The 25,537-nt window shown below is 34.6% G+C and overlaps 3 protein-coding genes across 3 annotated transcripts; all 3 read right to left on the bottom strand.

The window, feature by feature from the left end:
• Nucleotides 1–1,865: 1,865 nt before the first annotated feature.
• Nucleotides 1,866–10,382, bottom strand: LOC120258833 (dual specificity protein kinase shkE-like). The gene is made up of 17 exons (XM_039266269.1): nt 10,068–10,382; nt 8,825–9,221; nt 8,615–8,734; nt 8,424–8,528; nt 8,197–8,310; nt 7,543–7,632; nt 5,250–5,811; nt 4,569–4,609; nt 4,413–4,481; nt 4,247–4,347; nt 4,057–4,135; nt 3,851–3,949; nt 3,701–3,769; nt 3,350–3,399; nt 3,133–3,214; nt 2,873–2,967; nt 1,866–2,753 (listed from the first exon to the last, which is right to left on the bottom strand). The coding sequence occupies exons 1-17, from the start codon at nt 10,334–10,336 to the stop codon at nt 2,642–2,644; spliced, it is 2,454 nt and encodes an 817-aa protein (XP_039122203.1). The 5' UTR covers nt 10,337–10,382; the 3' UTR covers nt 1,866–2,641.
• Nucleotides 10,383–13,549: 3,167 nt separating this feature from the next.
• On the bottom strand, nt 13,550–20,082 carry LOC120258970 (COP9 signalosome complex subunit 1). The gene is made up of 6 exons (XM_039266470.1): nt 19,606–20,082; nt 17,744–18,064; nt 16,808–16,924; nt 16,628–16,713; nt 13,947–14,181; nt 13,550–13,812 (listed from the first exon to the last, which is right to left on the bottom strand). The coding sequence occupies exons 1-6, from the start codon at nt 19,984–19,986 to the stop codon at nt 13,639–13,641; spliced, it is 1,314 nt and encodes a 437-aa protein (XP_039122404.1). The 5' UTR covers nt 19,987–20,082; the 3' UTR covers nt 13,550–13,638.
• A 603-nt stretch (nt 20,083–20,685) lies between these two features.
• On the bottom strand, nt 20,686–23,055 carry LOC120258568 (cytochrome P450 87A3-like). The gene is made up of 9 exons (XM_039266029.1): nt 22,850–23,055; nt 22,436–22,760; nt 22,195–22,344; nt 21,843–22,112; nt 21,663–21,752; nt 21,492–21,570; nt 21,268–21,377; nt 21,062–21,189; nt 20,686–20,966 (listed from the first exon to the last, which is right to left on the bottom strand). The coding sequence occupies exons 1-9, from the start codon at nt 23,053–23,055 to the stop codon at nt 20,876–20,878; spliced, it is 1,449 nt and encodes a 482-aa protein (XP_039121963.1). The 3' UTR covers nt 20,686–20,875.
• Between the last annotated feature and the right edge of the window lie 2,482 nt (nt 23,056–25,537).

Genomic DNA, 25,537 nt, shown 5'->3' on the forward strand with positions numbered 1-25,537 from the left:
ACTACTACGCCGCCCTTTTATTTCAAACATCCCCCTGATGTACAATGATATCATGATTTAGAAAAAAGACAAGGGTTTAGATGAAAAATTGTAAGGATACAGAGTTCTCGTGTGCCGCCGGCACTGGATAAGGAAGACAGGTGGTCACGGGGATGATGGAGGGACGTTGGATTAGGATGTAGCGGTGGATGAGGAGGGTGGTGGGTCCGGAAACCGAGGAGGTGAGGATAAGAGAGCAGGCGTTGGATTTGGTCTGGTGATCGGACGGTTGAGAGGAGAGGAGCAGGTGGGGGCCGGCGTGATGGGAGGGGAGGGGTTGAACATGTGGAACGGTGTGGCAGCGCGAAGGTGTTCACATGAGTGGTCAGCGTATGCCGAATCTAGGGTTACTGCTTGTCTTTGACTCTGTTCAATGTAACTGTTCCAATTCTTGAATGTGTTTATTTATTTATTATTTATTCATTTATCAGGAGATGCTTAATAAATCTATATTTATAATGAACCGTAATAATAAATAATAATAATAATAATAATAATAATAATAACAACATCGAGCGGTTTGGATGTCCCTGATTTTTTTTCCCCAGAACTATGTGTAAATTAACGGGATTGTAAAAAAATATAAAAATGCACTAATTACTATTGATTTATTGTCTCTCTACTATATAACACTGGAGGGTAAAACCACTATTTTTTTCACAAGAGACTCACATTCGCTAATAAAGAGTATTATGTCCAAATATACTATGCATGCCATTGGACCCAAACATTAGACCTAAATAAATGTATTAGTATTAGACCCAAATATTATCATTAGACCTAAACAATAGTTGACTTAATATTAATTTTTGAATTAAATATTTTTTTATTAATTTATTTTAATTTGCTTCCACAAAATATGTGTTGCGAAAGTGATAGATTGTTTTATTTAAAAATATTCTCTTTAGTGGCGAGTGGCTATAATTCATTAATTCTTCTTTTCTTGCAAAATTGGATACATTAAAGTTGTAAAATTAGGGTATAAATCTATCCACGTTTCAATGGGTCAGTTACGAAAACATGGTGATGGGTAGATAGCATAGCACGTTCTCAAGAGAAACAGGAGGGAATGTATGTTCTTTGGTTTTTCCCCCCCAAAAATTCTAAATTATATTTATATGTATATATATATATATCTTCAAGCAGCTTTTCAACAAATGATAGAGAAAGGGTTGTTTCTTTATTATATTAAATTATTACAGGGAAAACGACTACAGGGTGAAAGAGTCTACCTTTGTATTTTATGAAATTTCAAAATTCTAAAGCATAAAAAAAAGCCTCTGTTTTTTTGTTTTTTTTTTTTAATTTTTAATTTTTATTTTTTAAGGCAACACAACTCTTGGACTACTACAGCAACACTTTCATGAATTACTGGGTAAGACACTGTTACTCATAAAAACGTTGGTACATTAGTTTTTAAGAATAAAGTTAATAAAACCACAAATTTATTAAAAAAAAAGAAGAGACAGTCTGATGAAAAAGAACACGAACAAAAAAAGTCTAAAAAAATAACATACTAAAATCCTCACCAGGGATGAAGAAAAGCAGTGAAAGCAAAAGAGCAGGGAAGAAAGAGAAAATGAGACAAGCTGGGACGATGAAGTCAACCGTCTGAAAACACAGGCCCGCCTTACTAGAGGATAGGAGGGACTACTCACGATCGCGATGTCAGTCGAATCGCCCGATGAAATCGATGGGTTTAGTCTCGAAAAAAATTGAGGAGCGACTGATCCTCCGAAAGCAGTCCTCGATGGTATCTTGATGAAGGTTCTCTAAATCGTCTCTTGGATCTTCAGCGAAAATAGAAATTGACACCATCCGCCCAATTTTTAACATAAATTATCTTGAAGAACATTGAAGCATGCTCTATAAAATCATATCAACAAAAACATGAAATCTGTCAGCGAAAATCTTCAAAACAATACTGAACCATCTCAAGGAATATTAAACACACCAACTCTAAACCCCCCACGCCACCCCCCGTCTAATGGCCTATCTAGCACCCGAATGATTTGAGTTCCCAAACAAGAAGCCTGCCGTTGAAAAGAAGGCTTGCAAAGTCTTTTCACACTTTAAGCATGTCAAGAAGACATTTCAACATCTCATCACACACAAGTATTTTCATGCATGACTTATCATTTATATTTCATGTCTCTATATATATATTTAAATTAAAAAAAAAAAGAAAAATAGTTCAGACAAAATATATACTACTGAGCCTTAAGAAAAACTTCACATCTACTTCCCAACCCAATAACTGGTAAACAACCCTATTTCACAATTCAAAGATAAAGAACTTGAGTATCCCTGGTGGTGTACAAAAAGATCAACAATACACTAAATTATCGTCTGAAATGATATTGATGTGGTTCAATAGCAGTGGGAACAAATTTCCCTTGAAAAATTTCTTCCCTTGTTGATAATGTTGTTGAGTGTTGATTTGATTATCTCATATGCCCTTAAATTCTTGAACTTGAACAAAAGCAGGACTTCAAATGCCTCAAAATTCTCTTTGCTATGAGTTAAATCTATACATGCAGTAAAAAACATGAAAGGATAGAAAGCAAGTTATATACTCCAGAGAAGTATAAGCAGAAGGTGTTCACTGTCTGGAACTCCGGCCGCCTCCAGGGGGCAGAGGTGGCCTCAACAAGCCAAGCAGTTCCCCCAGCCGGCCTACCAATTCATGGAAAGACGGACGACGTGCTGGATCACTGAATTCAACTCGGAAGGCATTGACGCATAATAAAATTTTAGTGAATTGCTCATCAAAAGATTATATTAAAAAGAATCTCAGAGAATGTTGTATAATGAATTAATGATATTTGATCACCTTTGCCAGCAGTCACAAATAATGGCTGACACGTTTGGGTCTATCCCTTCTGGTAACTCCAGGCGCTGGTCCATAAATCCCACAACACCAACCACCTGATGAACAAGTCAAACTTCACTACTTCCATCTATAAAATAGTTTTTTTTTTAAAAATTTTTTTTAATTTTTTGAGTAATTATGGATAAACAAGGCATGTGAAACTATAAGGTGGAGCTTGCTTTTCGTGTGTGAAACAATAAAAATGTTGTCTTTGAGAGTACCTGAAGAGGGATGAGATGGGCCCATGGGATGGACTCTGTCATTAGCTCCCATAGTATGACACCAAAGCTGTACACGTCTGACCTGTTGCCAATCATTCCATGTCATTTTTGCTTTATTAGCATTTACTCACGTCTTTTGAAGTTTAAAACGTACAGAAGAGAGTATTGCCTACTGGAACGGAGAAGAAAAGAAGAAAATGTCAGATGAGTTGATTACTTTTCATTGGAGAATTCACCCCGAAGAACCTCTGGTGCCATCCACTGTGGCTGCAGAATCACCATAATTGTCAGCATGAATGAATGAATGCATGAAACTACTCATGGAAAGTACAGCATTAATATATCATCAGTTTCTTGCACGAATTCCAACTAATATTTACAGGATTTAACATAAGAATGCATAATCACCAGGAAAACTATTTTATAAATTTTGGACCGGTGCTCTATTGGTCATTGCAAATGTTATAAGAGGATTCACAATCATTTGCAGTATATTTGCTTGCTTTTGGCATGGACAATTGGCTTTATCTACAAAAGCAATTTTCTTATTGTTGGACAAGATTCTTACCGTTCCTCTTCCGGATTTTGCTGTCAAAACAGTTGATTCCTTCAGGCAAGATAGGCCAAAATCTCCAACCTTTCCAAAGGATGAAATTGGTGCTGTCATCTTAAAAATGAAGTTTGTCTTGATATTGCAAGAGTATTTCCATATTCATACCTTAACAGTCCAGTTCTTGTCCACCAGTAGATTTGAAGATTTTAGATCTCTATGTATTATCGGTGGTTTTCTGCAATGCAAGTAATTCATACCTCTAGCCTGCACCACCTTACAACTTTAGTGTTTTATTTAAAAAGGGCATATCGACTTTATTCAATCTCAGGAAAAATTTTAAAGATAAATTTGGATCTATTAAAGGAACCCACAACATCAAGTGCCATCCTCAAGCGCCTCCGAAAATCCAAAGTTTGAGTGTTCTTGTGCAGTGCTCTGAATAGACTTCCTCTGGTCAATAGAAGTGTGACATTTGGCTTTAGTTAAGGATTTTTCTGCAGAAAAGCTGTGGATGATAGTAGGATTTGAAACATACTACCTCAGGAAAGCCCCTCTTGTTACCTTGCTAACAATTCCGTGACAATGGCTAGTTTATCTGGTGAGTACACAGCTCCCATGAACAACAGAACATTTGGGTGCCTCAATCTTTTCATTATGGCAATCTGAAATACGTAACCATAAAAAATTAGTCACTCTTTCTATTTTTCTTTTCAGGTAGAGTTTATACCTCTTTTTTGTATTCCAATAAAAGTTCCTCGCGATAATCCTTCCCAAGATATACTTTTATAGCGACATCCTGATGGACAAATGACAAGATAGTTGTATCACTCGTACATAATTATCAGCAATAGACTGGAAGGGAAGCTCCAGCTAAAATAATTACCGAACCATTCCAAATCCCTCGATAAACAACAGCATAAGAACCTGAAATCATTAAATAAAGACAGCTAATATGAGTGGGCATGCTTTGCAAAATTCATGAATGAATGCATTTGCTGCAACCTGCCCAAGAAGGCTTTCAGATGTCATTTACAGTGGTATTCAATGTTATCAAGCAAAGTAGCTGAAGACCGAGCCACATGTAAAATATCAATGATGACCTTGTGAGAGATTGGATTTACCTTGTCCTTGAAATTTATGGAGTGGTGTTGGTGTGTGAGATGTCTTCAAAAGCATTTGATAGATTTGATCTTATACCTTTAAGTATCTAGCTCTCTTATTGAGAACAGCATCACTTAATGTGCTTGTGCTTAATAGAACAAATTTAATATGTTGCAATGTGATGGTGTACTTTCTACAACTTCTTCACTTTATGTATAGTTAAGAAATTTCATAATCTAGGTAATGCATGCCTACAAACACATTCCAAAGAAGGAGTTCCAATCTGCAGACAACATATGCAACCAGAAATATGCTCCTAAATGAACATCATATAAAATTGTTCTTCAATAGTTTCCAACAATCTCATATATAAATATATATATATATATATATATCAAATTGTGATCTTCAAATAATTCTTACCATAAATCAGCAATATTAAGATTTGGTTATACCATTATACCTTCACCAATTTCCTCTCCCAGAAGGAGATCATCCCAACAAATCTCACAATCTGAAAATGCATCGGCACCCTTTTCTCCTACTGTTGATGAAACTGCTTGGCTGCTGATCATGGTATCTTCTGAGGATGTTGATTCTGGGGAATGCAAGTCCTCCACTTCTTTATACACTGTATTTTTCGTTAGCAGTGTACTTCTTTCTGATGAGATTTCATTGGAGTTTCTTTGTTCATGATGTACCCCGTCCATATTTCCATTTTGCTCATGTAATAAAGGCAAGGACAAACGAGGTATGTCAATTTTGGACTGTTTGTTGTAGTCTAGCCAGCAACTGTCTAGGCTTTCATTGCCAACAGGGTTTGCCATGTGGCAGTTACCACTGTTGTTTTCTCCGTCGGAAAATGCATTCCCACTCTCGGAAAAATAACTTCTACCGGAACTTTTAACAGTTCTGTTAGAAGAACTGTGGACCCGGCTCTGAATTTTTCTATCTGAGGAACCAGGGGATGAAGATATGAATGAATCAGCTTGTGTTTCCTTTTGATTCTCAACACATGGCTGATCCTGTCAAAGTTAAAAGATAACAATTAGCACCATAGTTCCCAACTCTTGCAATTCTGACTACAGCAAGCATTTGAGAGATAATTGAGATTAACAATTAACAAGATCTGATAAAGAAAATAAATAAATAAATCATTCCTTTCTCAAACAATCATCTACCCCTCCCCTCAAGAAAGAAAGATAAGAATCTTGCGCTCATTTGCAGTGTATTTGGCATCTGATAGTATAAGTATTATCTCAGCACAGATAAAATATTGATTTGCCAGAAGTCCTCTAGCTTCCTCATAAGCAAGTGTTGACATGAGATGTTTGGAGCCTTAGACGGCAGTAAATTAGATGAACATATTTTTCTGAAACTCAGAGTGCTGGTCCAATATAAGTGATTGCATTCACATCAAAGCCAGAATAAGAGGCCACGGTCTTGGGGGGTTTATCATTTATGATAATTGGTTTTTGGCAGTTTTCTTATCTTAATTTTCACTAAAATATAATGCCCTTTCTGGTTTTTTATCCCTGAACAATTAATAGAAATATGATAAACATTAGCAAGATATTGCATGATAAATCATATACATATATATATATATAAATATATATGAAAGTGAAACTTATAGCTTCCATCATTTAATTCCATAATTTTTTAATATCAAATTTATTCTTGTTTGCTTGATATGAAATAAATGGCAGAATATACCATTATCTGTGAAACATGCGAAACCTTTTTGTGAAGATTAAATTCTTATGGAAGTAATTCATTCAACAACAAGCTAATGAATTTCAGTGGGATGCTTAGGTGCCAAATCCTTTATGTTGTTTCTCTTGGCCCTTGATAAACAAATGGATCTACAATCACATATAACTTCCAGTTGAATCACAAATTATCAGTAATTCTACATTGAAACTATAATTGATGCTGTGACATGTTTAAAATGGTGCTGGAAATATGCTTGTGCTCCCAAGTACTTGTTGATAGAGAGCACTCAAAAGGAAATGTCTTAGAAGCAGATGTATAAAGTTTGATAGTCTTGTAGTATAGTGGACACTTTAAATTGTATGTAATTTATCATATATGTATAATGCATGGATTAAACTAATAATCCCTTCCTAATTAAAATTAATTTGTTGCTTTGATGCAAAGAAAACAAAATCTGGTACTAAAAGAACTGGTCCAACACACTCATTGATCAGCACACTAAAACTTCCGTCAATATCATCCATCAATATCAACATCCTGGTCACCATTCAGAATCCTTAGATCATCATAGGATATTGTGGTTATCAATCTTGGGACTGTACCAGCAAGTAAAGATTTAGGCTTTGAAAGGCAATCCAAATGCATTTCGTTGAGTGTAATCTCCCAAAACTTGCATGATTCCATCTCTAATTACCCAAAACCATCACCCAAAGAACAAATGACAAACAATCTCTATGTTTACAATAACAAACAACACTAGCTATAAGGTTCATCTGAACTTAGAGACTACATTTGCAACCATCTTTCGTTAGATATTAAACTTCAACTAGCTAACCAACTGCATTGTAGGACATTAGTGTGGCCCTCAGCGACATTGGGATACTAGCATTTGACAACATGTCAAAACACTTATATCAGCCAATCCGTTGATTGTTTGCCAAAACCAGCTGCAGTGATGATTCTGCTGGCTGCAACGGAACAAACAACAATGGTAAAAATTAGCAGTCAGAACCCTACTGGTTATTCCTAATTAGACATACCAGGTTGCATATGCCCTCCTTTGACATGGTACCACTGTCACCATTAGAAGAAGAGTTCTCCGTTAAATTTGGTTCTGAAGTGTCTATTATCTGCAAGGAAGCAAGTTGCCAGGATGAAAGGTTTTTAGTGAAATTGAAAATTATACTGTATATCTTCATGTATAACATTTCAAACTGGAAGTTGTTCAAAATCTATCAGCCATGTTGCCGAAAGTATGTTACTTTTTGAAATATACTAGATCATGCAAGAAAACACACATTTTTTTTTCACAGAAGAAAGATGCTTAAAAGATGTTGGTAGTAAATTACACTAGAAAGTCTTCCTCCAAATTATACAGATTCTATTGACGTGTGTAATTATCAATTACTCTCTGTAGTCTTCATATAAATTGCAATTGCTCTTTCTATTAGCAAGAAGTGAAACACAAGCCATTAACAGATTTTTATTTTTTAATTTTTTAATTTTTTTTAATTTTTTATTTTTAGGAGCACTTCCAAATGCTTATTTACCAACTCATTCAATTATATACAGTATTTCTCCCTAGCGGACCGTATTTTCTGAGCCATGTCTATGACTTAACTAGCTGGTTTGGAAAAATGGTAGTCAGAGTATCTCCTAAAGAGGACAATACAGTCTCTAGAATTATAACTCACCTTTTTTATCAAATTGCGCGCCAAAAACTTTGCTGAATTAGTTTGAGTGTTTCTCTCTGCTTCTCCACGGCTGGGGCTTCCCCGAATTTGAAACTTAGAAAAAACCTTGGCAGCCTGTTATATTCACCAGAATGAATAGACAAGCGCAGGATCTGATTAGTTGATACAATTGTGACAAGAAATGGTATCTTAGCAAATTTCTTCCACAACAAAGAATAGCAGATTACCACGTTAGAGCGTTGATTTAATTTTGATAAGGTTTCCTCCAATTTAGTAGCCTTCTCCTCTAGGACCCTCCTCCCTGCTTGGAAATTGAAGATTGTCTTTGATGCCTGGCAGGATTTCGAAAGTGTCATGTCATTTTGCAGATACAGCCAACAACACTTGGTATATGACATTCAAAAGGATCCCAACTTACAGGTATTTCATTTTCCTTGGGCTGCGGATTTCTCTTCTCCGTTGTGACATCATGCCTTTCCCAGAAATTTCCTCCCTCATTGTCAGTAATTCCAGGACTAGGGGACACCATTTTTGAAGCCTGCTTGGATTAACATTGATATAATATATATTTTCGGAATTCAAGATAAGTGGAGAAAAAGTAGTAACCAACTAGATTTAGTATAAATACCCGATTAGGTACAGACGACATAGTTTGTGTTTGTGAAGGCCATTGACCTCCAACAAAATTTTCATTGCCTTCTCTGAGTTGGACATTTTCTTGCTCTTTAAAAGCTCTTGCTCTATCTGAGGTCATATCATTAAACATTACTGTATCACTTGAAACAGTGATAACACCAACGAAATTGCCATCCTCATATAGTGGGCTCATCGTTACCAATGCCATAAAGATCTCTCCAGATTTCTTCTTTAAAGGGAACTGACCCGACCATGAGTGACCCTTGTTGATTCTATCGATGAGCTTTTCAAAAAATGCATGGCTTTGCTCATCGATGACAAGATCAGTTACACAGCTCCCAATTGCTTCATATTCCTTCCATCCAAAGATGTTTTCTGCAGGTCGATTCCTGTACAGGGGAAAAAACCTTTGATGTTTCTATGGGCTGGCATGTATAAATGAAAAATATGGCTTGAAGAAAGAACTAAAAATATAGCCCTCCTGCAGTTTATAACAGCAAATTCTCCCTTTTATTCTGGATTTACTTAAACATATGTTGTATGCAATTTTTAAATACATATTTGGGTATTGGATGATCTCCGATTAGCGTGACATAAGAATCCCATGCTTTCATTTCTATTCTCTTCAGTTTAAAATGTCAGTCCAACACACTCCAAATGTGATAATTTTCATCCCCCAAAAAAATCAGATGCTCCTACATGCGTCTCTTCAAACTAGTACATAATTTAACAGTCACAGCTATTTTCTAACCATACTCTTCATGAGAAGGGTATCCACAGTTCCTCTACTCTCAGCTCAAATGAAGCATACCAATTAAGTGATTCAGTCAATTGAACACACCACAAAGGGGAGAAGCACAAAATTAGGCAAGCATACTAACAAAGTGTAAGAACTACTTTGCATCAGTATTTCGTTTTGGAAACAATGAAAATCCATTCAGAAGGCACACACAATGTTTATTATGCTATAAATTAGAAAACCTAAAATTCAAAAACAGAAAGAAATAAACCAAAAAACAAAAATGTAATCTCAGCTAAATAAGAAAGCAAGCAAAATAGGAATCCAATCGCAATCTCAATCCACCAAGAAATATAAATAAAAAACACAACTTTCACTGTCTCTATTGGCGAAAAAGCATCAAACTCGCATAAACTAGCATCAATCATCAAAATAAATAAAAAAAGGCAAAATAAACTAAGTAAAGGGAGGAAAAGAGATGGGCATCAGAGTTGACCAATAGATGATCTCGCCAGTATCGGGGCGGTAGACATGGAGAGCATGTCCCATTTGTTGCAAAACCCTGCCATATGGCTCGCCGGCAAAGAATCCACGTATCAAAGACCTCTCCTCATCTCTCCCTCTCGCCATCACACTCCTCCTCGCTTCCCCTCCTCCTCCTCCTCTCTCTCTAAGAAGAACGCTCAGCTGCTCCCTAATCCTAGCCTGGCTCACCTCCAGGTCCCTGAATCTCTTCACCAGCGCGTCCCTCTCCGCCTCCGCCATGAACGACCAGCTCGTGATTCTTGGAGCTCGATGGCGATGGCCGCTATGAGCTCTGCCCTTGTTTATATATATATATATATATATTTATAACCATGATATGATATCCAACGTTGAGGACTTTGGGGGTCCCGTCACCGCTAGTAGCTTACCTTACATTTGTGCATTTTAGTCCTTTTGTTTTGAAATATTTCCCACCCTTTCATTTGTTATAATTACAAATACCTCCCTGTAACTGTTACTTTCCCGGGCTTGCAATTATACGGTCTTATTTTGCCGTGGAGTATGTGTTTGGTTTTAAGACTAAGCTCTTGCGGTCACATAAATCCTATTATTTTTTAAATCAATACTCAATGTAGTTGAGTGATAATAACATTTTTTTTTTTAATAAAAGTGAATAAACCACAGCTTTATTAGAAAGAAACAGAGTCTGAATACAAACAACCAACACGAAAAAACAAACGAAACAAAAAGCAAGAACAAGAAAATAAACGCATAAAGAAATAAAAAGAATGCTACACCAGAGGTATGACAATCCACAACAGAATAAGAAGGAACTAACAAGAGAAGAAGTGGTAGAAGGACCCCCAATCAAGACCTGAGAAGATGAAGTCTACCAAGAGGCAACAGAGGTCTGCTCAGAAAAGTCAAGAAGGATCACCCAAGGCCCTGGGGACGCGTCGAGCTGCTGACATTTTATCTTATTAATTGATTTATATATATATATATATATATATAGCGCACAGTATACATTTATGGTGCCTAAATATTTTATTATTATTATTATTTTTTTATTTTTTTTACATAGGTGACAAACACCATTCACGGAAGTTTACATGATGACTTTCTATATGGGATCCAATAAATTGTGAATAAATAGTATTGTTATAATATTTATACAGTATTATAATAGTACTATCGATCCAAAAATATTGATTTTGGATTTATTTATTCATTATTCAAATAATGATCCACTATATTACAAAGTAATTGTTAGTCTCTAGTGTTTATATAGTAGAATGTTGACATTTAAATAAATATTGTAAGATGATTTGCTCCATTTGATTTTCAAAAAATAAAAAAAAAAGTTTTATCATCTAAGGTTGCATTATAAAAAGATATGTGATTTTGATTTTTTATGCATAAATACGTAGGATTTAAATTTTTACAAATGTATATATATATATAGTGGTGGATCCAGAAATTTAGTTCAGCCCTAACTTCTTAGCTCAACTATGGTCGGCTCTATCCCGAGTTTCTCTTTTCTCAGAGAACATATTTAAACTTAGTTAGACAAAGTTTTTCTAAGATTTTTCTACCGACCAGACCAGCCTTCAGTCGGAGTTGCCAACCATGTAGGTCTACCCCTGTATATATAGGTTATAATTTGTAATCATTTTATAGATTTTTATTATTGTAGATACCATTGTAATATTTAGTTGTTACATAAAAAAACTTATTTATAAGACTAATAATTGACTGATTGAGCTAAGATATCCATTCAGTCTTAAATTGAGACAAGCTAGAACTTTCAACATCGTCGTATTTGTCATATTTTATTGAAGTCAATTGAAATAAATAAATATCTCATATAAATAATATCCTAAATAAACTGATAATTTATATATTTTTTTCATTAAATTCACAATAAACTTTGAACATAGTTATTAATTTTGATTTTTGAAAAAAAAAAATTATTTTGATATCTGAACTAAGCAAATGTATACATATATATATTTCTTGTTATATTTGACCTAATTAATCATATTACTTTTATTTTATAAGTGATATACAAAAAATGTTTATTTTTTGGTAGACTTTTTTTTTTAAAAAAAAAAAACTCAATAGATATGATTTATTTAAAACTCATATGTAAAATTTGCCGTAGGTATAGTATTGATGCACCGGTGGTGATCGTATCAGAGTGAATTGGCAGGTAAGCTTACAGAAAGCGATTGGACCAGACATCGTCCTCAGAGAAAACGCCACGTGTACCTACGGTCACTTGAACCGGTGACGCGTGGTCTGATTCTCGAGTGACGTTAACCACCATTATCGGATTCGGGTAAGGATTTATCAAGGTACGGCTCCCGCCATCCGAGATCGCTCGGGGAATCGCGATTCGTACGTTTCTCTGACAGAATCGGACTCCATCTTTGTAAGTTACTACGTTTATGCCATTCGTTCTTTAAAATCCAGGTATCAGAATTATATAGTAACGGCAAACGAGTGGTCCTTATTCACGTGGCCCTAGTTCTTTTCTTTATATCTCTCAGAGATATACGTGGCCCTAACGATGGAGACTACTCCATTTTGCACCGTTTTGCCCACCAATTAATGCCTTCTTTGGCCAGTCAATTATTATTATTATTATTATTATTATTATTAGTAAAACACCATCATAATAAAAAGTTTCTTTTTCTGATATGAAACCACTTTCTTCCCTTATTTGTTTTCTGTTTGAATGAAAAAATCACATAACCACTTCTGTATGGCTTTACCACCAAATCCTAAGAATAAAACTTGAGCAAGGATCATTAGTCATGACATTTAAAACAGATGAGACCTGAGATTTTTAAAAAGCTTAATTGTACATGATATTATTAAGATTTATTATTTTCTTTTATCTTCTGATTCCCTCACAAATGGGGACTTAATTTTTGTCTGCTTGCATGAAAAGGAAAGAAAGCAGAAAATCACTCTCAATGAATCAAGAGATTCACAGCGAAACAGTTGATGTGTGGATGAGGGATTTGCCAGGTTGACCAGGAGGACACTAAACCTCAAATCTTGGACCTTGAAGTTAGACCAGATCACGTTAAAGAGTTTTAAGCCATGCCTGCACTCATGCAGATCACTATCTCTCAAAATAAAAGAGGGGGCAAGTGCCTTCATATTATTTGCCCTTTACTCCTGCAATTTTAGTCTATTGTGATAACACATAAAGACACAAACAAATGTACAAGATAAAAAGCATTCAACGCCATATTAGCAAACATATATATATATATATATATATATATATGGCTTAAATATACACAAACAATTACACCCATCAATATAACTTTGAAAAATTCAACCTTGGGCAATGAAGTTTCATATAAATTATAGGTGCCCAAAACATCTTTGATCTAGTAATTTGATGAGTATTTTCATGAAGAGCTCTGAGAATGAGGTATACCATCTATCCCGACAACACAGCAATCCGGATAAATGTTTTTCTTTTCGTTTTTAGCTAAACAAAATTAAAAAAAAAAATAAATGAAAAGAAAAAACTCATCTCATAGCTACTTGCTGGTGCTGCGCTATTTCCTTGATGCCTTGAGGTTCTGTTCATGTTTCAGAAGATTGGCTCTCAGCAACATTGCTTTGGCATCCCTATTGAACTCCTCACCAGTCTGTAGAACACGTTGGAATGTTGCATTTCTTTGATCAGCATGCCTTGCATAAAGAATTTTGTTGTGTGAATCTATCCGGGCCTGTAGCAAACCACATAATGCCAATTTATTTACATGGAGAGTAACAATAATTCTCATAATAAACATATTTCTGGAAAAACATTTAGATGCTTGTTAGCATGTTGAGTGAAGAGAGAAAAGAAAAAAAAACGCACCTGAATCTGGTTTTCAGTAATCAAAGCTTCCAGTTCTTTCTCCAGACCAGTAACAGTAGTCTTAAAAGCATCAGCCATTGTAAGCAGATTGACAGAGATAAATGGATGTGTATATTGGATAATTGCTTTGTGCCGAATTTGGGTGTAGAGTATCTCCACATGATCATATAAGTGGATATCCAGCAACAGATTATGTTTGAGGCTCTCAAGATACCCAAGACATGAAGCATAGTGGCTGCAGTAGAATAAAAATGTAAGATCGCAACAAACCAGGAAAACAAAACTTCATCCAGGCATGCACTAGAAGAAAGCACATCAACTTATAATCAGTAGTCTTCTATCCTTTATATTTTAATTTTGGAATTGTCACCAAATCAATAACTAGATGAAACTGGCAAAAGGGGCAAATTACTGAAGTTGTAACTTATGGCATTGTGCATAACACAAAAGTGATTGAGATCAAAGGAAAAAGTGGCAGTAGTATGCAAGGTATGGGCCGCGGGGCCTAAAATGGCATGGTGAAGCTACAAATGTATTCAAAACCAAAAACATGGCCGCTTAATTTATACAGAAGTTCTTGCCAACAACCATAAGACCACCTCGTTGCTTCTTAATCATGCAGTAATATTTCTTTGGACAAAGATCTGACTCGGCCTCCTTGGTTGAATAAAACCCGATTGGGCCTACCTTATAGAATTTTAACAAAGCATTTTATTCATATTAACATTCCACTAGATTACAAGGAGCTAATCAAATCAGGTCTAGCGAAAATATATAGGTAAATTTAAACAAAGACATGCTGCACTCCAACTCCAACACTGATCAAGCAACCCTCCATTTCTGTTAGCACTTAGGGCTTGCTTGGGAGCGGGCAGATGAAGGTTTTGTAAGGGAAGGTTATTGACCAACCTTTGCTTGGATCCAAAGATTTTATATAAGGTAAGGTAGTTGGGGGTTAAATGGAGGGTTGAAAAACCCTCCATTTAACCCCCTTTTTCAACCCTCCAAATTGAGGGGTTTTGGAGGGTTGAACTTGTTCTATGACGAAAATACCCCTCTTGAAATTAAGTAATTACATGCATGCCCCATATAACAAATTAGATTTGATGTTTGTGAAAAATAAAATAAATAGTAATTTTTAAATAAAAACATTTAATTAATAAAAAATAATATTGTATGTATAAAATTAGCATAAAATACAAGTTGTAGCTTCAAGGGCATTTTAGTAATTTTCATATAAAACCTTACATTCTATTACCCCCAATCCAAACACTGCAAAGTTTGATAACCTCTATTTACTTTACCTTCAATCCAAACAAGGTATAACTTAAAACTTCTTTTTACGTTACTTTACCTTGCTTTACCTTACTCTACCTTACTTTACAAAACCTTTCTTCACCTCATCCAAGCAAAGCATTAATATTTTCTGGCATTTAACTCAATACAGTTGTCTTTTGTGATATTTTTAAGGCATAAAAAACTATAAACAATGTGAAGCCTAGAAAGAATGAAGCAAGAATAGACAAAAGATTGACAACTAAAAACAAGATGGATAAGAAACATCTTTCCGCTATCTTCACACATTCTTTGCAGAGGAACAATAAACATATTAACAACCCTGGTCTACCACACAAAACCTTATCCCCATAGTTGTAGGCACTGAAGTCTCTGCACCAGTTGGTTATCATTTAGAAATTGTCAATCTGGTAATATTCCTTATCAGATGTAGTCCAAATTAACATATTGAAATGCTTTTCCATGATCAAGGGGCCTACTATCCCATTGAAGGTAGGACTTCCCAATGAAATTTTGAGACAGAAGGTGAGTTATTGCCTTTGGAATAAGAAAATCAAATCCAGAACTTCAACAGTAAATACTAAAAGTCTAGTTAAGATAATACAAAAATTGTTATACTCTTGACCAATGCATTTCTACTTGTCATTGCATGTGATAGTGATGTCTATCTATAAGATGAATGGAAGTTTTACCATTCTTTAATATTCAGTGACAAATCAGACATATCTCAATGTGTAGTATACCATTATAATACCAACATTGAGGGCCTAAGGCCATCTCCAAAGCCTTCGGTGGAAACTGATCTGGCTGCTGTCATAATTGGAAAGAAAATAGGCTCATTCACCTCAGTTACGAGATCCACTAGAAAACATTTCCAATAATCAATTATGAAGCTCCAATTACCACTATTGATCCATCTTGCTAATAACAGGCACAATGATCATTCTCCACTCTGAAATTTGAATAGCACTACACATACTAGGATGATTCACCAAATAAACAAATACAAGTCAGATGCATAGGATGAAAACACTTCAAAGCTACTTGCCTAAGAGAAACCAACTGATAATTGTTAGATAATTATCTATGACCTTAAATTCCTTTTGCCGTAACAATTTGCTAAAAAGATGCATTTAATTGGCAGCATTTCCATGCTCAGAAGGAATCTGATTTTAAACACGAATTAAACAAACAAAATATAAAGTTTCAAATCATACATGCATATATTCTCCATTCTTTCCAGTGGCATGAATTTTAATTGAGCAGAAATAAATGCCACTGGGTTCTATATTTGAAACATAAAGCAAATGTGATTACACTGCCATCAGGAAGTTTATAAACATTCACACCAATGCAAAAATGAAACTGTGTTCATGTTCTTTTACCTCGCATAGAAATCGTGAATAAGTTCCCTTATTTCAGGGACCAGTTCCAGAAAGTTTCGGAAGTTGATATTGTCAATTACTTTGTTCTGTTTAAAAAAAAAAAAAAGATTTAGATTTATAAACAGCAAGTTTAAATGAAAGAAAATATTTACAGCTATAGATGAGCAAGCAATAAAATGCCTTCAACTCTGTCCGATCAAAAGATGCCAATGCACAAAGTCCACCATATGTACCAACATCTTGTGGTGCAATTACTTCAGTGTAGTTATTTGCCAGTTCGGGTCCTGTTTCCAGAAACTGCATAAACATCATTGCATTTGAGTCAAGTACCACACATGCAGGAATTGGCCCTTTAATCTTACAATGTTTAAACATGAGGGAAACATAACAATTAAGGACTATAAGAGGTTAGCTGGCAACAAAAGCAGCAAAAAACTCAGGTTCAACACATTCCATTTATTGTGTAGTGAACAAATTTCCTGAGACCAGTCTTACTTGAGGAATTTCCATATGAACCCAATAAATTTCTTCCATGCACTAAGCATTAATACTCTGTGCATTATAAAAGTTCTGTCCTTGATTAAGATATAAGTAATGCTCTTTCCACTAATTTCATATTTCTAAAATCACCAAACATTTGATGATCTTTGGCATTCCATTTCTGCAAGGGTAATCACTTGGATGTTCCCCTAACCCAGGTAGGGAACAGAAGCGAAGGAATAAATCCATCCTAACTCTCTAAGAGAGACGCCTTTTGAACAACAAAGTTAGGTGTCATATACCTTAAATCATAAATTCCAACATATGGTCCGACAGCAAGAGAAAAATGTTCATAATGATGAAATCAAAACAAGAGGTTATGTTTCTTGTAGCATTCATCCTTGGGCATGTTTCAGAAGATAGGTTTTTCTTTGTAATAAAAATTGTTTTTTTTATTAGATACTTCCACAATAAAACAGAGAAAAAGAATGCTGATGAGATAATGTATCCACCGAATCCAAATCTGCACTCTTCACTTGTTCAAGATTCGCAGAATGTATAAACAATCAAAGAATGCAAAACAAAGAACAGACTACTACAGATATATATAAAACAAATAAAATTGTATCTACCAACCTTTCGAGCAGCAAGCTTATACTTTTTAGTTTCCAAGAAAGCCAATCCCAGAGCGCATTTTAATTTGGCAACTGTCACTGGGTCCTGTGAGTCAGGTGTTTGCTCTGCTTTACTAACATAATTAGAGACATGCATGAATTGCCCCAACTCAATGCTGACCAAGATCACATTCAAACACATCTGAGTGATGTGTTTTGAGGTTGTACAATAATCACGGGTTCTAACATAACTCTTGAACGCATCACCAAGCTGGCCATGGGAATAGTAGAAATCTCCAAAATCGTTGTAACCCATTCTGATACTTTCCTTGATCAAATTTGTCTGCACGTCAAAGCACAAGATGACAGGCAACACAAGAAATATAGAGCAAAAGGTATATAGGAGCTCAATGCAAAGCAATAATTTAATGTAGAACAAAAGTTATGAATTTTAAAAGGCTGACACCAGTTTATTTGTTTCGTCAAAACTACTAGCTGGCTATGTGATGATGTGATTGATTCAAATCACCAGGAAGGACCATTTATTTATAATAAAATAGAATCTAGGAGGCAATTCAACAACCCACTACTTCCATTACAACTAGTTTGCAAGTGTTTTTTGTGACGAAATTAGTAGCATGGTCTCATATAAGAATTCATCATGGTTGATTTTCCAACTAAAGAATCAAGAGTTTATTCATGAAAATGTTACTTGCATATCCATGTTCTATCAATTTTTATATGGATAGCATGTCTAATTTTTCATTTGTATGCATTTGAAAAAAAAAAAAATCAAAATCAATCCTATGATTTGTGCAGCTTTTGCTTGCATATTTGATTTTATCCAATAATCAATACAAGCAAATTGCTTCACAATGCAGTGAAGCTTCATTGACGACATAATCAAAGAGTCTCCAAATTAGAAATGATAACATATGGCACAAGAAGAAAAAAAACTTATGATTCCAAACTGCATAAATATCTTGTGAGCATTGTGAAAAATAACAATTAAAGCAGCCGGCAAACAATTGAGAAAAAGCCTTCATTTTGGTGGTTTAGCAAAAAAGGACAATTAGCAGGAATGTCAGGAGGAAGCATGGCTGCAATCAACAACAGATTGTGATCACTGATGCTACATATTCATCAAGTGTCTTAATGAGATTAGACAAAACAAGAAAAGCAAAGATTAAGACCAAAAAACTGACATAGATAGAAAAATATATCGGAATTAGAGAAAAGATAAATCAATCCAACCACTCTTACTATACACAATACATAAGAAAGGAATGGTTGGCTCAATGATTAAATTAATTCTTGCAACTTGCCCTTGGGTTAGTTTCATATGAATTGTTTCAAAATACACATCTTCGTAAATGAAGATTTCCCTGAACTAATCCAACTAACAAATGGGGCTATAAGAAATGCTCTACCACTACCCCCCATCCTGGACTTTACTGTTCATGCTATGGACAAAAGGAAAGGGATAGTTAAATGGTCATCCACATTGACAGGAAATAAATTTAAATCTTCATTCCCAAATATCCATATAAGAGAAAACTCCCCCCAAATCTTTGCACAGAAAGAACATCAAATGTGCAAGGTTTTTTCACACTACATAAGAGGCAAAGCACCAACAAATAATAAAACATTTATGTTTAGAATTAGCATATACTTTGATCTTTGAATCATTGAAGGAAAACAAGCAGTAGCAAATCTATGAGAAAACAGCTATATAAAGAATCACAACCACAAGCTAAATAGGGTTCAAGTAATCAGGGCCAGCATTATAACTTTCAATCAACTTATAACAGGAATTAGAAGAAAAAAAATATGATCTTGCTCAATATTACACAAAAATAAATAGAGAAGGAAATCAAGATATACCCTATATCCATTGAGCTCGTTCTCAAGCTTCTCCTTCTTCAGCTCCGCCCGCCGATCGACAGCATCAGCCCAAGCCTGGTCAAGCAAAAAGTCGGACCCAAGGCGGCCGGCTATCTTCTGGGCGACCTCGCGGTGGAGGCAGGTGTTCTCACTCTTGCGGATCTCGTCGTAGGCCATGCGGAGGGCCTCCAACTGCAGGCTTTCGTTCCCACACCGATCGGCAATGAATAGGAGACGCGTGATCTTGGTTCGCCCGGTGTAGAGACCCGCGTAAGCCTCGACGTCGAGATGCTCCCCACCTAGAGCGGCCGCTGGTTTCGGAGTCGGCTTCTCCGTGTCCTCCACGCCGTTGGAGCCCATAGGTTCGTCCTCGCCGTCCATCGCCGGTACCGGAGAGAGTGTTCGCCGCTTCGGAGCTTCAGCGCCGAAAACCCTAGAGCGGAAAAGGACGGGGCTTGCGGTGGTGCTTTGGGGGAATTAAAAATGAGAATTTTATTCACATAGGCCTTTCTTATGGTACTGTTCTCGTTTAAGTATTTTTACGCAAAGACCCTGGTTTTTTTTAATATTTCAATGAACTCCCTAAACTTTTTGAATTTATATCCAACTCCCCTTGAGTTCGTCATATTATTAATATATGCCAAAAGACAAATCCCTCTGGATTAGAGTTTCCTTGGCAAGTGTAAATATATATTAAAATAGTTTATAATAAATGTTAAAATATGAGCATTTTGGGAGAGTATTTTCCAAACATATGTATTTTAAACTCAGTATAAAATTGTATTTGATAAAAAGCTTATTCTACTGAGTAATTAACATTAACTTATATATGTGAACAAATCTCCATAAATTTAATCATTATGTTATTTTGTGATGATTGATTTGAATTATTGAATTATGATTTAATTCAAAATTCTGGGGCAAAAGGTTCAAATTTATTAATTTTGTGTATTTTTATTTTTTTTTTAATTTCAATACTCATATTACTCTTTTGCGTTTGATGCGACATCAATAAAAATAGATAAAAAATCAAAATATATTAAAAAAAAAGTACAGATACTGAACCGAACTCCCCATAGATGTATTTTTGTTATTTTGAATTTGATAATTATGATTCATAACAGACCAAACTCCTTATTTATTAGTTAAAATACATGGGAGGATCAAGGACTGTTAACAAGTTTCACAGATGCACTTATTCATACATATGTATATACATAAAGGTCGATATTATTATATATTATAATAAAGTGCCATGCATGCAGATGCTTCATTCCCTGTCAATGAGGTTGATGTGAAAACCATTTGGAAATTTCAAGCCAGGAGTCCTAACAATCTCCCCTCCTTTCACTGCAATCCATCTACATCCACAAACACAATCATTTTTTTTTTTTTTGGTAAACTTCAAAATTAGTTCATATTCACTTAAATTCTTCTTGAGTTCTATAAACATTACCTGTATTTGGTGACAAGGTGATGAAGAAACACAGAGGTTTGAAGCCGGCTAAAGTCTGCGCCGACGCAGAATCTCATGCCTCCGCCGAAAGCCATGAAGTATTTCGAACCAACAGTTGCATCGGTTTTCTTCACGAGAAGATATTACGATGATTTAGTAAAAAGTATTTAATTTTCTAGAACAATTAGAAGCTTAAAATTGCAAACCTCCCATCTTAAAGGATAAAAAATGCAAGGATCTTCATAAATGTTAGGATCCAAATGAGTTGCAGAAGGGCATACCATCACTGCCCATCCTGCAGGTATTGTATATCCATCTGAAAACCATTATCCATATAATGTGAGACAATTTAATTAGAATATATATATATATATGTATGTATGTATGTATGTATGTATGTATGTATAAACACCAAGACTGTAAGACGAACCTTTAGTCATAATATCCTGCATTGTTTTTCTGAATATTGCTGGAGCAATGTTAGCCAATCTCATTGTTTCATTGATCACCTAAATTTCAAGCCATTGTCTATAAAAAAAATGAATATATGAAAGTACAATAGTAATATAGTAATATGATGCAGAATTTTTAAACTTCTTACATGAGAAGTGTAAATCATGGACTTGTACTCATTCCATGTTATTCCAGAGCTCGGATTCACTCTGTTTTTAATGATGTTCTTATGCTCTTCCTAATTAATCAAACAGAAATAAATTAAACTCTAAAGAGATGCACCAAATCAGCAGCTAATTAGCATATATATATATATATATATATATACCTCTAACTTTGATAGAACCTTAGGATGATCAGTGAGAAATTTGACAGCCATTGTTATAGACAAGGAGGTAGTTTCATAGCTAGCAAAGAGTATAACAAACATAATATCAAAAGCAATATCCTCAGTTAACTGTGTCCCTTCTTTTTCTAACTCTTTGATTATGAGATTAAAGAAATCTTCATCAGGGCCTTCCTTTAGACATCTACGTCTCTCATTTAGCAACTTTTTCATCATTGATATCACATTTTTTTCGCCCCTGAATGCATGAAACTTTTGCATCAGATAAACAGATCAAAGTTCATTGAAATTATATTCGAACAAACAAACAAAATTAAATAGACACATAAATCACCTGGATGCATTTGTAATATGATGTCCCAGGAAAGTTGATAGGGAAGGAAAGTAGACCTTCAATGAAAGCATTGAAGTTGTCTCTGAGGTTGTCCAAACTCTTACGAGAGTCATGACTAATCAACTTCTTTGCCGTTAAATCAAATATCATCTACAAACAAAAGAATCTAATAAATTAGAAGAAAAATGCAGAAAATAAACTACATATATATTGAAATGCCGACTTCTTCTCGACTGATTACCGCTGAACTTTCTTCTCTCATTTTAATGGAAGGCTGGCAGGACCATTCATGTAGTCTCTTAATTGCAAACTGCTTAATATCTGGAAGGAGTTTTTCTTTAAGGCTATCAACACCAAAGAGACTCAAAATCAAGTTCTTTAGATACTTATACATGAATCCATGCAATGTTGACATATTATTCACACCAAAAATCCTAGTGAAGGTCTCTGGATACCAACTCTGAAACAATCTTCCTTCTTGTTGAAATATGAAGTTATTGAAATCAGTATCAGTAGATACAACCATATACTCCCCAAGAATACTGGTCTTAAAGATTGGTCCATATCTGCAAATCATATTTCCACAACCACAAGCACAATTCAATATCAATTCAATTCAGACAAAATATAAGTTTAGTGAGAGTTATAAATTAACCTTTTGATTCTGGACTTCATAAAGGGTGCAATGTCAAGGGAGGTATTAGGAGAGAAGAAGGAGAATGTCTCACCAAAGAGAGGGAGACCTAAAGAGCCAGGTGGGAGCCTTCCACTGGACTTGTGGTGTTTCCATTTATAGATCCAGTGTGTGAACGATAACGAAAGGAAGAAGGTCACTGACCATAAAACAAAGCAGTTAAGCATGGCTTAATGTGATAGAAAACAGATGTTTTTGAAGCTCAGTTTGCTTGTTATTTATAGTTAAAACTTTGGCTATGTTTACAAATAAATATGATTAGTGGATTTTGTCCGGTGATTAATGATTGATTGTAATTGTCCTGCCACATGCAGCTCCACTCTCCGAACAGAAATTTTAAGTAGTTTTTGTCCAGTGATTTTGTTGGTTGATTGATGCGGGTGTCCAATATTTTTCGATTTTGAGAAAACAACCATACAATTGAATGTGAACCTGAAACCACCAACTTTGGAGCAATGTTGATAGATAGTGACAGGCTGACTGGCCGATTGGAAATGCCAAGTTGGTTGATAGTGATGCAGGTGTCCAACATTTGTTTTTGGCAATAGAGCTAGTGCTGTTGGGATATAAATCTTTTGGTTGTATAATTGAATTTGAACCTAGAGCAAACTAAGGAGAAATGTAAATAGATATTAGACATGTCTAAGGGCCGGGCTACCCGTCCAAGTCCGAAGACCCACCCGAAAAATACGATGTCCAGGTCTTTGACAAAAAAAAAAAAAAGGTCATTTTAAAAGCAGGCCGGGTTTGGTTTTTATTATTAAAAGCCCGGCCCGGCCAGAATTATAAAATATATTCATTAATTAATTTTGTATGTATATACTTATATATATATATATAATGGTTTGAATTGCCTTTAATTATTTATTTATTAGTTTTCTATATACTTATATAATATATATTTATTGTTGATTACCATTGATTATAAATTTATAATGGTTTGAATTTCAGTTGTTGTAATTTAATAAATATTTACATTTGATATTTTAATTTTTTAAGTGTTTTGTAGAATAATATTTGATCAAATTCACATATTAATATTATTGTTAATTTTTTTATAACTTATATATTATTTGATGAAAAACCTATTTGGGCGGGCCTTGAATAGAGGTTATTAAATTTGGGCGGGTTCTGCCAAGAGTTAAAACCCAAATTTTCGGGCTAGGCCGAGCTTGAACAAGCTTAAAATTTAATAATTATGGATGAGACCCGGCCCGGCCCATGGACAGGTCTAAGTAGATATGTAGCAATTTGAAAAGCCAAGTTGGATAATTGATGTATGTCTCTAAATTTTTTTTTAATTTTGAAAATGTGCAACTAAATTTGAACATGTGACCTCTACTGGTCTAATAAAAAAAATCAAGAATCTACCATAAGACTGACTAGGTCATTATTTTTAGAATTAATCTTAGTAAATCTCAAAAAACTTGTGATGCGACCAGTTAGATTAGAAACCATATGAATTGGTTGGGTGAAAATGGTCAAAAATCAATTCTTAGTTTGTATTTGAATGCTTCCGCAATTGTTATTGTCATTTAACTATGTACATGTGACTATTTTATTAAATTTAGTAAATACTTATTTGTGACTATTTTATTAAGATTAGTATACACTTATTTAAGCATGATATGGGTTTAAATATCAAATTTAACTAATTATTTTTTATATAATTGTAATTATATTTTATCCCCTGTTAATTATTATAATATATTTTAATCTTTTATTTTTTATCTCGCTTCAATGTGCATTTAATTGAGGACTTACAAACAAAAAAGGTCTTACAAACAAGAAAGGTTGGAGCACGTCCTAGAGAAATTGTTTGGAGAATGAGGGAGGTTGGAGAGAAGAGCAATTAATGCAGGGATTATTGCTTAGATACATGGATTGGACGTGGAAACTAGATGAATTGATTGAGTGAAAGTGGTAAAAAATCAATTATTAGTTTGTAATTGAATGCTTACGTAATTGTTATTGTCGTTTAACTATGTACATGTGGCTATTTTATTAAGATTAATACATACTTATTTAAGCATGATATGGGTTTAAATATCAAATTTAACTAATTAAATTTTTATATAATTGTGATTATATTTTATACCTATTAATTATTATAATATATTTTTTAATCTTTTATTTTTGATCTCGTTTAAATGTGTATCCAATCGAGGACCTGCAAACAAGAAAGGTCGGAGCATGTCCTGGAAGAATTGGTCAGAGAACAAGGAGGGAGGTTGGAGAGAAGAGCAATTAATGCATGGCTTATTGCTTAGATACATGGATTGGACGTGGAAACCAGATGAATTGATTGGGTGAAAGTGATAAAAAATCAATTATTAGTTTGTAAGTGAATGCTTACGTAATTGTTATTGTCGTTGAACTATGTACATGTAACTATTTCATTAAGATTAGTATATACTTATTTAAGCATGATATAGGTTTAAATATCAAATTTAACCAATTATTTTTTTTATATAATTGTGATTATATTTTATCCCTATATGTTTTTTAATATTTTATTTTTGATCTCATTTCAATGTGTATCCAATCAACGACCTACAAACAAGAAAGGTTGGAGCATACCCTGAAGGAATTGGTTGGAGAACAAGGAGGGAGGTTGGAGAGAAGAGCAATTAATGCAGGGATTATTGC

This window comes from Dioscorea cayenensis, chromosome 4, assembly GCF_009730915.1.
Source record: "Dioscorea cayenensis subsp. rotundata cultivar TDr96_F1 chromosome 4, TDr96_F1_v2_PseudoChromosome.rev07_lg8_w22 25.fasta, whole genome shotgun sequence".
Classification (NCBI taxonomy): domain Eukaryota; kingdom Viridiplantae; phylum Streptophyta; class Magnoliopsida; order Dioscoreales; family Dioscoreaceae; genus Dioscorea; species Dioscorea cayenensis.

What these genes read in the sequence shown, in the direction of transcription:
- LOC120258970 (XM_039266470.1), bottom strand. Translation starts at nt 19,986, where the DNA reads ATGGACGGCGAGGACGAACCTATGGGCTCCAACGGCGTGGAGGACACG. An exon ending in ATAAGCTTGCTGCTCGAAAG is followed by an intron (nt 16,925 to 17,743) that starts GTTGGTAGATAC and finishes ATGTTTATGCAG; the next exon opens with TTTCTGGAAACAGGACCCGA. An exon ending in TTACTGAAAACCAGATTCAG is followed by an intron (nt 13,813 to 13,946) that starts GTGCGTTTTTTT and finishes GGTTTGCTACAG; the next exon opens with GCCCGGATAGATTCACACAA.
- LOC120258833 (XM_039266269.1), bottom strand. Translation starts at nt 10,336, where the DNA reads ATGGCGGAGGCGGAGAGGGACGCGCTGGTGAAGAGATTCAGGGACCTG. An exon ending in TAAATCAACGCTCTAACGTG is followed by an intron (nt 8,311 to 8,423) that starts GTAATCTGCTAT and finishes TGAATATAACAG; the next exon opens with GCTGCCAAGGTTTTTTCTAA. An exon ending in GGTGAATTCTCCAATGAAAA is followed by an intron (nt 3,215 to 3,349) that starts GTAATCAACTCA and finishes GATTGGCAACAG; the next exon opens with GTCAGACGTGTACAGCTTTG.
- LOC120258568 (XM_039266029.1), bottom strand. Translation starts at nt 23,055, where the DNA reads ATGCTTAACTGCTTTGTTTTATGGTCAGTGACCTTCTTCCTTTCGTTA. An exon ending in CCATGATTTACACTTCTCAT is followed by an intron (nt 21,571 to 21,662) that starts GTAAGAAGTTTA and finishes CTTGAAATTTAG; the next exon opens with GTGATCAATGAAACAATGAG. An exon ending in TTTATCCTTTAAGATGGGAG is followed by an intron (nt 21,190 to 21,267) that starts GTTTGCAATTTT and finishes CTTCTCGTGAAG; the next exon opens with AAAACCGATGCAACTGTTGG.